Source organism: Bufo gargarizans, unplaced genomic scaffold, assembly GCF_014858855.1.
Source record: "Bufo gargarizans isolate SCDJY-AF-19 unplaced genomic scaffold, ASM1485885v1 original_scaffold_813_pilon, whole genome shotgun sequence".
Classification (NCBI taxonomy): Eukaryota; Metazoa; Chordata; class Amphibia; order Anura; family Bufonidae; genus Bufo; species Bufo gargarizans.
In genome coordinates, this window is record NW_025334706.1 from 108487 (window position 1) to 122997 (window position 14511).

Genomic DNA, 14511 nt, shown 5'->3' on the forward strand with positions numbered 1-14511 from the left:
GTGCAGTTCTGTGCCCTCTCTGTGATTGGATAAAGTCTGGATTCTGTACATACTTTGATCGGTTTCATTTAAATATCAATAAATCGGACATTTGTCCAAAAACCTATGTCTAGCAGTAATTATGATACAGCAGTGTCAATTATGTTCCTAAAATACTCTGTGTTGCTGGACACCCTGTTCCTCGCACTATAACTGGACGGTGGTGGCTGCAAGGGAACTTTTTATCCCACCTTTCAATCCAAAGGCCATTGGGCACAGGGGACGTATATTAGGACAACCATTACTATTATCAAAGAGGTTCTCCGGGAGTAAATTTAAATTACCCCCAGAATGTGAGAAGGATCGATTGCTTCCTCTTGCAGATCTGCCTATGGTGGTTAGGGGTTGAGGCCTCACTACACACTATGCTGCTTTACAATAGACAATAATAATACTAATGCAATTGTGCCTATGATACACCATCATGGCTGAGCAGCCTGACAGCAACGCTCACCAATATGTTGTGTATGCAAGTGCCAGAGCGTAGTGAAGCCTCACCCCCTGACCACCCAGGACATCTCTGCTCATATTCTAGTACATTTTAAATTATTCCCTTGAAAACACCTTTAACCACTTGCAGAAATCAATGTCTCAATGCCCATAGCCTCCCGTGGGTGCACAGATTCACCTGTTATTCTCCAACCTGATGCCGGTGAAGGACAAGTTGTGACAATTTTTTATTTTTATTTCTACTGTGCTATGGACTTTCCAAAATGTGCCCGTTATACCAAAGAAATTCCAAGAGTCCTACAACTGAGCTGCTAGGAACGAAGTGCGGCTATACACATTCAATAGAGCCCTACATGCCCGCACCACTAGGCTGAAGAACAGCTTTTACCCCCAAAGCAATCAGGCTCCTAAATGCTCGGAGATTATTGCCCCTTCCTAGGATAGAAAATACCACAGACTGAAAGTGACTGCTGCATTCATGGCCCCAGGATGACCTCTTGTCTGCAGTGGTGTCTGATCAGTGTATATATACACTCACAAGCACTTACTATATATATGCTGTGAACTGTGAATAGTAATGCCTTCTAGTGCAATGTTTTGTTTTTTTCTAGTGCAATGCTTTAGTTTAAATGTCAGTTCTTGTTCCTCTGTCCATGGCATCTAGGATTGCTCCAAACAACTTTCATTGTATTGTACAGTGACAATAAAGGCATCTTATCTTATAGCTGTCGGTGGAACGTTGGATCATCCAGCTGACAACTCTCTTCCCTGACTCCCTCCCAGCCCGGTCGAACATATATTTCCCAATGGGAAGAGGAGAGAAAGCTTTTTTAGACATTTCTGGTGGTGGCATTTCTCCCAGAAGTAGAAAAGGATTGGGTGAAAATATTAATTTTGACCGATCCTTCTCACCTCCAATATCACCGGTCGGTGGAGAGTCACCCGCACATTAAATTGTCGGCTGAACCCGCCATTCTCAGCAGGTTCGGCCTACAATGGTCTAATGTATATTGGGGCCTTAAAGGGGTATTCCCATCTTGTGAATCAGGTGTTTAATTAAATTCCAAATAGCATAAATGATAACTTAGTAAATATATTCAATTTTTAGTCTTCGATCCTGTTTCAGATATCTGGACTCTGATCTTTGTTGTCTTTACACTTGGTAGCCTACAGTTATGGCCACCACAGCGATACAGCAGTGGTGGCAGCGATTGCGCAGTTTCATGTAGCTGTGCTGTTTTCCATGGGTGGAAGGCTGTCACAGCTGAGGATGGGGAAAACCCTCAGCAGTGCGATGCCAGAAGATGGATGGTCGATGCAAGGCCAGGACAGGAATCAGGGAGCAGGTCACCTCCTATCAATCCCTAATTCTGACCCTGTCTCCTAGCCGTATGAGCCGACCCTGATGGTAGGAGGGCTCATACTCCGGAACCTAATATTCCTACTAGCCCTCAGGGTGGCCCTGGACTAGAAGCAGGGTAAGACTAGCTGTTCCTCCTAGACACGTAGAAACAGGAGTCTCACTGGCCAAGCTACATAAAAAGGGAAACATGAACAGCTTATGGCAATGGCAGGTAAATGCAACAAGTAACACCTACCTGCCACAGACACAAAGCCTGGAACCCATGCAGAAACGCTTCACACAGGAACTCAGGACCATAAGCTGCAATAACAAGGAGACCAAACACACACCTTCATAACACCATGTAACATAACTTATGACCACAAGGGTGGCCCTCACTGGCAGATGGTATATCACAGGAGGATGACTCCAGCTAGCCATGGCTGAAGTACCCCTCAGACTGGTGATCACAGCAGAGGCTAAATAGCCCATGTAGCCACACACAGACACACCCACTGCACACACACTAGGAAGGAATTTAACCCTTCCAACACCAGGGAAGGGAAGACAGCAACTTAAAGGGGAATACACACACAATAAACCCTGTGCACACCAGACAAGGAAAGTGCAGACATATAAACACACGTTGCCCTAGGCAACCGCATGCATACACAGTGAGCAGCCCAGCAACCAGCTCCAGCTGCTACACCGCCAAACTATATGTTGCCAACGGCAACCACATGTGAGGCAACAAAGCCAGAGCCCTCACCTGTGGTTGACAACACAGAACAAACCACTGACAACCGCATGCGACCACAAGAGTCACGACCATAACCATGGTTGTGACAAAGGCACCTTGGGAGCACGCACGTCAGAGCCTTCTGCCCGGCCACCTCTACTCAGCTGCATAGATGTCTATGGAAGGCTTCGGGGCATGCACTGTTCCATAGAAAGAGTTCTAGATCTGCCTGCCGCACGTAGCTATAGATAAGGGCTCTCCCACATGAGCGGATGCTGTGCGGGTAATCCGCTGCGTGAATGACAGCCAAGCCCTGCTGCGAACAGCAGAGACACGAAGCAGTAACATGACTGATAAAGCTCCGTGTCTCTCTGTGATCTCTTTACTACAAAATCACAATGAGATAAAGTTGTCACCGTGATTTTGTAGCAAAAAGGTCACAAAGAGACACGGAGCGTTATCAATCATGTTACTGCTCCGTGTCTCTGCTGTCCGGAACGGATCTTGGCTCTCTTTCATGCAGTCGATCACCCGCACGAGATCCACTCGTGTGAAAGAGCCCTAAGATCGAGCAGTGAGTCCGTCTCTAAATTGCTGTTATCTCTATATGTAAATATAGAGGTAACAGCGTTTAGTTTAGAGACCGCTCACTCTCGGTCTGGGCAGCACCTCTGCAGGGGCCGAACAATATAACTGAGGGATCGTGACAGCCACATTTTTCAACGCTGGTTGTCACGATCCAAGACCTGCTTCACTATTCTTATTTTTCCACATGCTGCTACACTACCAGCAGCGGGAGCGTGCACGATCTGCAAGCCAAACTGTCAATCAAAAACAAGCATCCCGGCCACAGCACAAGTGCAGGCAAGAGGAGGTAAAAGCCTACTTTATTATAGACAGAGTCATAATATACAAAACACCAAAATGACATAGTAAGAGTGCTATGAATCATGGTCCATGGTACAGTCAGTGCAGTCTCGGTAGAGGTGGGATCCACATCTCTGCATTGTAGGTTCTGTATGAAAGTTCTGACTGGTGAAGCAGATCACCTCCTCTCTCAGATCAGCAGATGCCATAGAAGAGAAGTTATAGAAAATGTTCCTAAATTGTATGGAGAGCTAGTTCTTCTGTTTTTCACCTTGCAAGATTAATGTCACCATGTAATGGGGCTGGTTGTAGATAAGAAGGTAGATGTAGGCCCTGATGGTAGAGGAAAGGTATGCATTGTGTGCTCCAAGAAAAGCTATACTGGGTTCAGGCTCGAAGGTCATAGGTTCTACCCTCAGCTACAGGAAAAACTCAACTCGCCTCCTACCTACCCACAACATTTAAAGGGGTTTTCCCATCTGCCGGTTTTACCTGCTCTTAGAAAACCAAAACACAGCTAACACAAGTATAAAGAATGGGTCATATGTGGAACCAGAATTGCCTAGCCAACGGAATATAGTGAACCACACACGTAGTATGAAAAAATCTACTGTACTATAAACAACTTACTATATATAGTCCGTAAACGCGGCTCCAAAGTCCAACCAGGATGCTGTTTACTGGTATGAACAAATTAAATCAACACACAATCATGTAGACGAGATCGAATAACATGCAAACCCAATATCCAAGGGGGGACCGGAATTCCCCTGACGTACGTTTCGCCTAGCTTTCTCAAAGGGGCTTGTGCCTCTGAATTATACCCACACCCTTTATACACCATACCCAGCTGAAAATCATTCCCACACCTGTCTAATCATACTATCTCCAATAGAAGACGAGTGGTGGGACGCCACATAACACACTGCGCATCGCAAAGACTGCGCGATCCCGCAATAATCAGCGGGATCACATCCGAGGTTCCGATCATGCGATCAAATCACATGACCTGGAGATAGCAACAAGATCAATCTGCTCTACAACAGGGCCCGATCTCCGCCCCCATGCACCACCTTCACTGCCATAGACCACCGTGGATCCTGACATTAACCTCTTCACTGCCATAGACCACCGTGGATCCTGACATTAACCTCTTCACTGCCATAGACCATCGTGGATCCTGACATTAACCCCTTCACTGCCATAGACCACAGTGGATCCTGACATTAACCTTTTCACTGCCATAGACCACCGTGGATCCTGACATTAACCTCTTTACTGCCATAGACCACCATGGATCCTGACATTAACATCTTTGCTACCATAGACCACCAGGCATTCTGACATTAACCTGTTCATTGCCATACATCACCAAGTATCCTGACATTAGCCCCCTCAATGTCCTAGACCACCAGGGAGCCTGACATTAACCTCTTCACAGGCTTAGACCACCACAGATCATGACACTAACCCCTCACTGCGTAGACCAGCTAATTATAAGGACTTGTACATTAATATTTATTGGAGGCTGCTCTGTGGCGGAAAGAAAGAAAAGAATACCGAAACAGGAACCGCACATCTAAAATATGACAAATTTATTCAAGGAAACAGACACAACACAGAATAAGTTAAAATCGTTGTATACAACAAATCAAGGCCATGTGAACCATGTATCAGCACATGCCCATCTGACTCACCACAAACTCATAGACAGACCCCCACATCCATAAGCATATAACGTTATAAAGTGCATGTAATCCATCAACAATAAATAAGGCTCAAATACTATCATAAAAATGGCATGATGGGGGGCATGCGTGGTGGTCAGAAGAAAAGCCCAACGCGTATCGCCAGACTTGCTGGCTTCCTCAGGAGTGCCTAGTCCTTGGTAGCCCATAATCAGATATATATGAGAGGAGGGGGCGGTGGCCACCTCATTAGCATGGAGGAGCAGAGAGGAGTAGGAGGAGAACTCGAAAAATACACACATGTAACAGATAAAGGACGTCAGCAGACGAACGGCGTCCGGATGTGCCGTCCGCGCATGCGTCCAACCGAGCCGGCACGCGCTGCGTTCCACACACCGGATACAGCAGCACGCGCAGGCTCATAAGGCACTCACTGCGTGTCAGCAGCCGGAAGTGCCATAGCGCACATGAATCTAGGTATATTTTATTGTATTATTCACACGGATCACTATTTTATTATCACTATTTTTATATATTAGTTTATTTCACTATTGTGCCTCATTTTCATCTTTGTCCCCTTCTTGACTTGTCTTTATTATTATTTTTGTGCTTTCGATTTTTATATTTTTTGTATCTTTTCTGTTATTGATTCTTTGATCTTTTGTCCATTAAATTTTTGCTTATAAATGTTGTCTTATTTTGTGCATATCTTTTCTCCCTTTCCTTTCTCCGCTGCTTTGTGTGTGCCCGCAGCTCTCCTCGCCAATGTATACCCCGTCTTTCACGTGCGCTATGGCACTTCCAGCTGCTGACACGCAGTGAGTGCCTTACGAGCCTGCGCGTGCCGGCTCGGTTGGACGCATGCGCGGACGGCACATCCGGACGCCGTTCGTCTGCTGACGTCCTTTATCTGTTACATGTGTGTATTTTTCGAGTTCTCCTCCTACTCCTCTCTGCTCCTCCATGCTAATGAGGTGGCCACCGCCCCCTCCTCTCATATATATCTGATTATGGGCTACCAAGGACTAGGCACTCCTGAGGAAGCCAGCAAGTCTGGCGATACGCGTTGGGCTTTTCTCCTGACCACCACGCACGCCCCCCCCATCATGCCATTTTTATGATAGTATTTGAGCTCTATTTATTGTTGATGGATTACATGCACTTTACAACGTTATATGCTTATGGATGTGGGGGTCTGTCTATGAGTCTGTGGTGAGTCAGGTTGGCATGTGCCGATACATGGTTCACATGGCCTTGATTTGTTGTATACAACGATTTTAACTTAGTTTGTGTTGTGTCTGTTTCCTTGAATAAATTTGTCATATTTTAGATGTGCGGTTCCTATTTCGGTATTCTTTTTCTTTCTTTTTGCCATATTGTGCATTATATACCGTGAGCCGGCACGCTTCCTTTTTTATTGTTGGATGTGCCCCCATTCTTTGAATTGCATGGAGGCTGCTCTGTATCGCCGCCTTAGGCCTGGCTTGTGCCTTCCATCAGAGTTAGGCAATTTGAGGCAAAAAAAAAACCACGACATCAGAACTATGATGTTCAACAATTCACTATAATTATTGTTTTCTTATATAAAAATGTGGGCTTGCACCATAGGGGGTCGCCTAGCCCTCTCCTCGGTAAAGCTGAGCTATCAGATTCTCACTATGAAAGGCTGTCTGTCCCACATCAGAAATCAATACATGAAGGTAGAGAAGTTCTGCTGCCTCATGTATCAGGAACCGACCTGGACTGTGAAGGTGGACGCACATCCTTCTAGGAGCTCGGTGACCCATCAGACACTTGTACACCTTCACCGAACCCCTCCATGCTGCCTTCTATGTATAGAACTGCTCCATTGTGAAACTAAGAGGGTTTGTGTGGTAGAAACCCTAGAGAATGTCCAGATAAAGAAGACTACGGAGGAGCATGATGGGAGTACTTTGTGTATGGTGAGATACTACCGCTGAGACCTCCACTGATTGGGTGGCCTCAGTCATGGCTCTTGGTGGTGAGACGGCTGCCTGTGCACTGCAGGCCAGGCCAACGTCCTTCAGCGGAGGTGCCAGCGACCGGGTTGTCCCATGAAAAAAGTTTTCAAACCAGCACCTGGACCAGAAAACCTTTGTAATTGCAAGTAATTAAACATTTAGTACAGCCCCTGAGTTATTCACTAGAAATTAACTGTGTAGCGCCACCTGTTGTTGTTTTTTTCCTTAGTTCTACGTCCACCGCAATAACATTGTTGAGATGGTCGCACATGCTTAGTTCCAACCATTAGCTGTCACCAGCAAAATGTAGTGCAAAAGCTTTGACAGCTGCAGGTAAAAGATATGCAGCAGAAAGGACATCCCCCTTGAGTTGTAATATGGAGAGAGCTTCAGCAGAAAGGACATGCCCCCTGAGCTGTGATAGGAATAGAGCTGCGGCAGAAAGGACATGCCCTGGGAGCTGCAGCAGAAAGGACACACCCTCGGAATGTGATAGGGAGAGAGCTGCAGCAGAAAGGACATGCCTCTTTAGCTGTAATATGGAGAGAGAGCTGCAGAAGAAAGGGCATGTCCCCTGAGCTGTAATATGGACAGAGAGAGCTGCATCAGAAAGGACATGTCCCCTGAGCTGTGATAGGAATAGAGCTGCAGCAGAAAGGATGTGCCCTGAAATCTTCAGCAGAAAGGACACTCCCCCTCAGCTATGAAAGGGGGAGAGCTCCAGCAATAAGGACATGCTGCCTGAGCTGTGATGGTGGGAGAGCTGCAGCAGAAAGGACATGCCCTGGGAGCTGCAGCAGAAAGGACACACCCTCGGACTGTGAAAGGGAGAGAGCTGCAGCAGAAAGGACACTTCCTGAAAAGAAGGTTGTCATGTTCTATATATTGTCTGATTCTCATTTTTACATTGATCACGGGATCACCCCTTTAAGGAATATCTTCCTGAGATGTCAGAGAATCTGGAACCTTCCTCCTGAGCCCACGTGACTATACCAGTAAGTGATCCGTCCACGCTGAGATGATTGATGGTCTTCTGCTTAGATCTTGGGAGTTTCTCCTCTCTGCTTATTGGTGCATTGTGTGAATGGATATTTCAATAAATTTGCATTTTTTGTCAAAAATACTTGTTAACCCCCCCCCCCCCCAAAAAAAAACTCCAGCATTATGCGGTCAGGGTGGTGCCTTCCGAGGAGATCTGTCCGTCCATAGTCCTCAGCACCTGGCACATGATGATGCCCGCAGAGCTTCATGACCCACAGGATGGATGATGTCTGATCCCTGGGTTCTCCGATCACTAGAATCTGGTTCCTAAAGTAACTGCAGGAGGAGTCTGAAGCATGATGCTGACGCCCCATCCAGTGACTGCGGACCACTGGCCATCTCCGTGAGCCCAATAGACACTGACGGAGCAGTAGCCCCCCATGAGGTCTCCTCCACGCAGCTTCTCTCGGGGGGTTCTACTAAACACTAGGAAATATAGAGATGATCTCCTTAAAGGAGGTCTTTTATATATACCCTATTAGTACCCCCATCTTTGGGCAGAATGGTCAGAGGTATAAAGGGCGTCTCCCACTCTGGAGGACCTTTACTTTCCTGCATTATACAGAACCCGCGCTGTAATTCCTGATTTCCCCTGTGATGGCGCTGCAGGGAAATTGAACACTTACTGCCTGGTCTCTTCACCACTGATCGCTGGGATCTCAGCAGGAACACATTGTGATCAGTGATTGTCAGGAGGTCAGAAGGACATCAGGCCCCACAGCGTCCTCTTTAATCAAGGTATTTCCAATTCCTTCAGCCGATTCTTAGTTATATCTGATTCTGGAAAAGCTGGATGAGAAGTTCACAATAGTGGAGATTACCAAGAACATTCGGTTTGTTTCTAGCAGGAACGATCAGTTCTTACTCTACGGCCAAAGGAGGAGGACTACAAGTTCCAGTCTAGAACCTTCTGTGACCACCCTATAGCTAAAGGTCTGCAAAGTCCACCCTCTCTGTAAGGGCAGCTTCACACACAGCAGTTTTTTTAGTCAAAGCCAGGATTCCGGGGGGAGGAGAAGAAGACGTCCTCCCTTTACAGCTCTCACTCCTTTTGAATTCACTTCTGGCTTTGTAAAAAAAAAAACCAACAAAGAAACTGCCGCTTTTAACCGTGTGTGAACCAGACCTCAAGCGGCCTCCACGCGGACTTAAGATGGCTGCGCACGGTGCGTATTACGTGCGTTTTTTCATGTGGACTTTCTGTGGATACAGAAGTGAATGAGATACAAAATCTTACCTGCACTTTGCTTTTTTCTTAGGTGCAGAAATTGACCCGATCTGCGGATTCTGAAATTCACAGCAGGTCAATTGTTGTCACGTTTTTCTTGCGCGGATTTCACTCGTTTCAGTGGAAGGGTGAGATCTGCGGAAGATCCACGCCAAAAACACGATAAATAGTTTGGATTTACATGGTTTTTTTGTGCAGTATTCTGCACCGTATGCCGCCACCCCTGTTAGGCGCCATATCTGCAGCGTAGTATAATACGGGTGCGTTCACATGGCGCAGAAAACACAACTAGTGTTGAGCGAACTTGTGTTTTAAGTTCGGCGTCTAAAGTTCGAGTTCGGGTTATCGAAGTATCCCGTTATGGATTCTAAATTCCGTTATGGTCTGTGGTAGCGGAATCCATAACGGGATACTCCGATAACCCGAACTCGAACTTTAGACGCTGAACTTAAAACACAAGTTCACTAAACACGACGGATAAGCCACACTGCTTCAATTCTTTGGGTGGATTTTCACTGCTGCACAAAGTCTGGGGCAAATCCGCAGAAAATCAATGAATGCGTGCAGACAGCATAAGGGCCTGTTCACACATACCAGTTACTCTGTCGACATTTTGCAGACCAAAAAATACAATCTGCATATTTTTAGGTTTATGTGGCCAGACATTGGGCCTCACAAAATCCACAAGACATCAGGTTTTTAGAGAAGACAGAGTGAAACTCCAAAGGACCATGTGAGGAACTTTACGATGCAGATTTTTCCACCTATGGATTGAGCCACATGTGAAGCCACCCTAACCATATAGCCCTTACCTCCAGGCACAGCACAAAAATTAACCCCCGCTTATCTGAGCTCTAATAAGCAAGTTTCCCTGACTACACAAGTGGTATACTACCAAGCGAAAACAACACGTTACCCAACGGCAAATGTCCACTTGGCTGCAGCTGGTCATCGTCCCACAAACCAGGGCCTTCCCCTAAAGTGCACACAATGCCCATATTTTATAGGCCACTGCTGAGCTCCAACATCTAAACTGATTGAGGGCTGCAGAAAACCTCTGGACTGGACTAGAAGGGAATGATAGGCCCAACTACCAACCTGCTTATCAGACCATAAAAATCCAGACCCCAAAACAGGACTTAAACAATCCCTTAGCAAACTACTCAGCTTTCCAGGGCTCCATATGCAGCATCTCATCCAGCTTTCCCCGGATGAGATACCTACTTGTTAGAACTTAGTACACATATGAGCGGAAACTTGGCAAAATATAGTGACCTCTGACCACTTTCTCTGTCACTGTCTCACAGGGGTTAAACAGTCTCCGCCTAATCTCGAAGCTGTGAGCTCACAGGAAGCACGTTGACTTTCATAGACAAGTTTCGGTTTCATTGCTCAGTCCACAATGGCGTCTGCTGAGCTGAGAGACGAGCTGAACTGCTCCATCTGCCTGAACATCTACACAGATCCCGTCACCCTGAGGTGCGGACACAACTTCTGCCGGGGGTGCATCGATCTGGCGTTGAATTCACAGAGGAGGTCAAGAGTTTATAACTGCCCTGACTGCAGGCAAGTGTTCAATCAGCGACCATCACTGTGCACGAACGTTACTCTGAGAAGTATAGTGAAGCATTTCCAGCCTCCACCAGGACAAAGAGGAAAGGCCGGGGTCATCTGCACCTACTGTCTACACTGCCCGGTACCTGCTGTGAAGTCTTGTGTGTTGTGTGAAGCTTCTCTATGTGGAAGGCACCTGAAAGCCCACAACAAATCGCCGGAACACGTCTTGATTGAGCCCACCACTTCCTTGGAGAACAGAAAATGCTCTACTCACAAGAAGATCCTGGAGTATTACTGCCCCAAAGATCAGGTGTGCATCTGTGTCTACTGTCGGGTTGATGGAGACCACAATGGCCACCAAGTTCAGTCTCTGGATGAAGCCTCTAAAGAGAAGAAGAAGAAACTGACAAAGGTTCTGGAGACACTGACCTCGAAGAAGAAGGAGGCTGAGACAAAAATCCAGAATCTACAAGAACGCCTGAAAAAAGAAAAGGGCAAGGCAGCTAAGATAAAAGGTAAAGTCAACGCTCTGTTCACAGACCTTAGAAAACAATTGGAGGACGTGGAGAGAAGGGTCCTCAGTGAGATCTCTGGGCAGGAAAAGCAGGTATCAGTCTTCATCTTGGACCAGATCCAACAGCTGGACATAAAGAAGAACCATCTGTCCAATAAAATGTGTGAAATTGAGGAGCGGTGTAAGATGACTGATCCCATAACTGTCTTACTAGACCCGAAATGTGAAAACAATTGGGTTCAAGAGGACCACAATGATCAGAAGGTTGAAGGTACAGTTGACCTAGATGAGGACCTGATCAAAAAGACCATACATGAACAAGTATCTAATGTGATAGCCCATATCAACCCCTGGCTGTTTTTGCTGGACCCTGTGGACCTCTCGTTGGATGTATATACAGCTGCTAATAATCTACGTATATCAGAAGACTTGAAGACTGCATCGTTGACTTATGTAGAAGAAGAACGGCCCCCTTGCCCAGATTGGTGTCCGAGAAATGAGATTTTAAGCACCCAGTGCTTTTCATCCAGGCGACATTATTGGGAAGTTGACATCAGTAAACTTGGAAACTGGAGATTGGGTGTGACCTACCCCTATCGAAATGGTGCCCATGGGGCCTCCTGGACTTTGCGGAGGAATTATAACCAGTGTTTAGCCGTTCATAAGAGTAGCATTGTCCGTTTGTCCTATAATTTATGTTGTCAGAGGTTCGGGGTGTATCTGGATTACGAGGCCGGGCAGCTGTCCTTTTACCTTCTGGGTGACCCCATTAGACATCTGCACACCTTCACTGCCACCTTTACTGAGCCAGTCCATGCTTTATTCTGGATAAATAATGAAGACTGCGCTGCTTGGGTCAAAATCAAAAGCTGAAGGACCGACCTGTATGTCTCTTGAAGGTCACTGAAGCTTCACCTCTAATGGTTGTCTGTTATCTGATTGTCCCCACTTGTAAAGGAAGCCATTCCAGTAATAACCTATCTGATAATGTAACCAGAGCCGATGATGTCCTGTGCGGTACCTCAGGTTGGCTTCAGCCCATATTGTAGTATATGTATAAAATACGGTGCCTAACGGTGGCCAAAGACCATCTGTATACAGTAATGTAAATGACAATATTATGAAATGCCGCCACTGCCATACACTACACATATAATATACTGTACAGTGCCTACTAACGCCATAGCATGCTCTAATCATACTGCCTTACAATGTTCTGATAATGCTGCCATACAACTGCCAAATAATACAGATCTTCAATGCTTAAATAATAGCACCACACAATGCTCATATAATTCTGCCACACCATACTCTAATAATGCTGCAAAGCAATGCTCTTGACCATACAGTGCTCAAATATTACCACCACACAGTGATCAAATAATACTGCCACATAGTGCTCAAATAATAGCACCATACACTGTTCAAATAATACCATCACACAGCACTCATATAATACTGCCACACCATACTCTGAGAATGCTGCAACACAATGCTCATGACCATATAGTGCTTAAATATTACCACCACACAGCACTCATATAATACTGTCACACCATATTCTGATAATGCCGCAATGCATGGCTCACAACCACACAGTGCTCAAATATTTCCACCACACAGTGCTCAAATAATACTGCCACATAGTGCTCAAATATTACCACCACACAATGCTTATAAAATAGCACCATGCACTGTTCAAATAATACCACCACACAGCACTCATATAATACTGCCACACTATACTCTGATAATGCCGCAATGCAGTGCTCATGACCATACAGTGCTGAAATATTACCACCACACGGTGCTCAAATATTATCACTACACAATGCTCATATAATAGCACCATACACTGCTCAAATAATACCACCACACAGCGCTCATATAATACTGCCACACCATACTCTGAGAACGCTGCAACACGATACTCGTGACCATACACTGCTCAAATAATACCACCACACAGCGCTCATATAATACTGCCATACCATACTGTGATAATGATGCAGTGCAGTGCTCAGTGGATACAACCATACAGCTCTCAAGTAATACCACCACACAGCGCTCATATAATACTGCCAGACCACACTCTGATAACGCTGCAATGCAGTGCTCAAATAATACCACCACACAGTGCTCATATAATACTGCCAGACCACACTCTGATAATGCTGCAATGCAGTGCTCAAATAATACCACCACACAGTGCTCATATAATACTGCCAGACCATAATACCACCACACAGTGCTCATATAATACTGCCAGACCACACTCTGATAATGCTGCAATGCAGTGCTCAAATAATACCACCACACAGTGCTCATATAATACTGCCAGACCACACTCTGATAATGCTGCAATGCAGTGCTCATATAATACCACCACACAGTGCTCATATAATACTGCCAGACCACACTCTGATAATACTGCAATGCAGTGCTCATATAATACCACCACACAGTGCTCCAATCAGCCCAGAACTCTTGTGACTAACATAACCCCCTCCTGAACCTATGATAAACCATAGTCACAGCTTCTGTTTATAAACCACTAGAAGCCGTCACCATGTAGGCTGCAGCTGCTGCAGGATCTCTTCTTATTACTCCGCCTTGTACAGATGTGCCGCCCGTTCAGAGGAGCGGAGCCCATGTGACCGGAAAGCGTCAGTCCACAGCAGTCGGCCTACTTGCTGATGGTTTCCAGGCGACATTACAAGACTTTTGCTATAATTGAGATGTAAATAAATGGTAAAGTCCGCCATGTAATACGTGCAGGTACGCGATGCGGTATCCACATGATGAATATATACAGTCCTCGGTCACATCTGGTGCCGGATCTGATGCGTCATGTACGTGAAGGACTGTTATTGTACGTGAATAAATGTACGGCGTTAACATGGCCTGGTCTATGTGACCCCATCAGTGAGCCCCACATGTCACCCACTGCCGGTACTGGCGACAGCCATAGTGGATACGTATGTGCCGTACCATGGTGCACCTATAGAGCCCAGGCCAAGGGCAATGGAAGGTGGTGGCTACCTGGACCAGAACAGTGACCGGC

General features: G+C 46.1%; 2 protein-coding genes across 2 annotated transcripts in view; both read left to right on the forward strand.

Moving 5' to 3' along the window:
• Positions 1–10768: 10768 nt before the first annotated feature.
• On the forward strand, positions 10769–12320 carry LOC122924111 (E3 ubiquitin-protein ligase TRIM39-like). The gene has a single exon (XM_044275036.1). The coding sequence runs from the start codon at positions 10779–10781 to the stop codon at positions 12318–12320; it is 1542 nt and encodes a 513-aa protein (XP_044130971.1). The 5' UTR covers positions 10769–10778.
• A 37-nt stretch (positions 12321–12357) lies between these two features.
• Positions 12358–14511, forward strand: part of LOC122924102 — a 36048-nt gene continuing 33894 nt past the window's right edge. Inside the window, exon 1 of the mRNA XM_044275027.1 lies at positions 12358–12473. Coding sequence (XP_044130962.1) covers positions 12368–12473 — 106 coding nt within the window. The 5' untranslated portion in view covers positions 12358–12367. The remainder of the gene's footprint in view (positions 12474–14511) is intronic.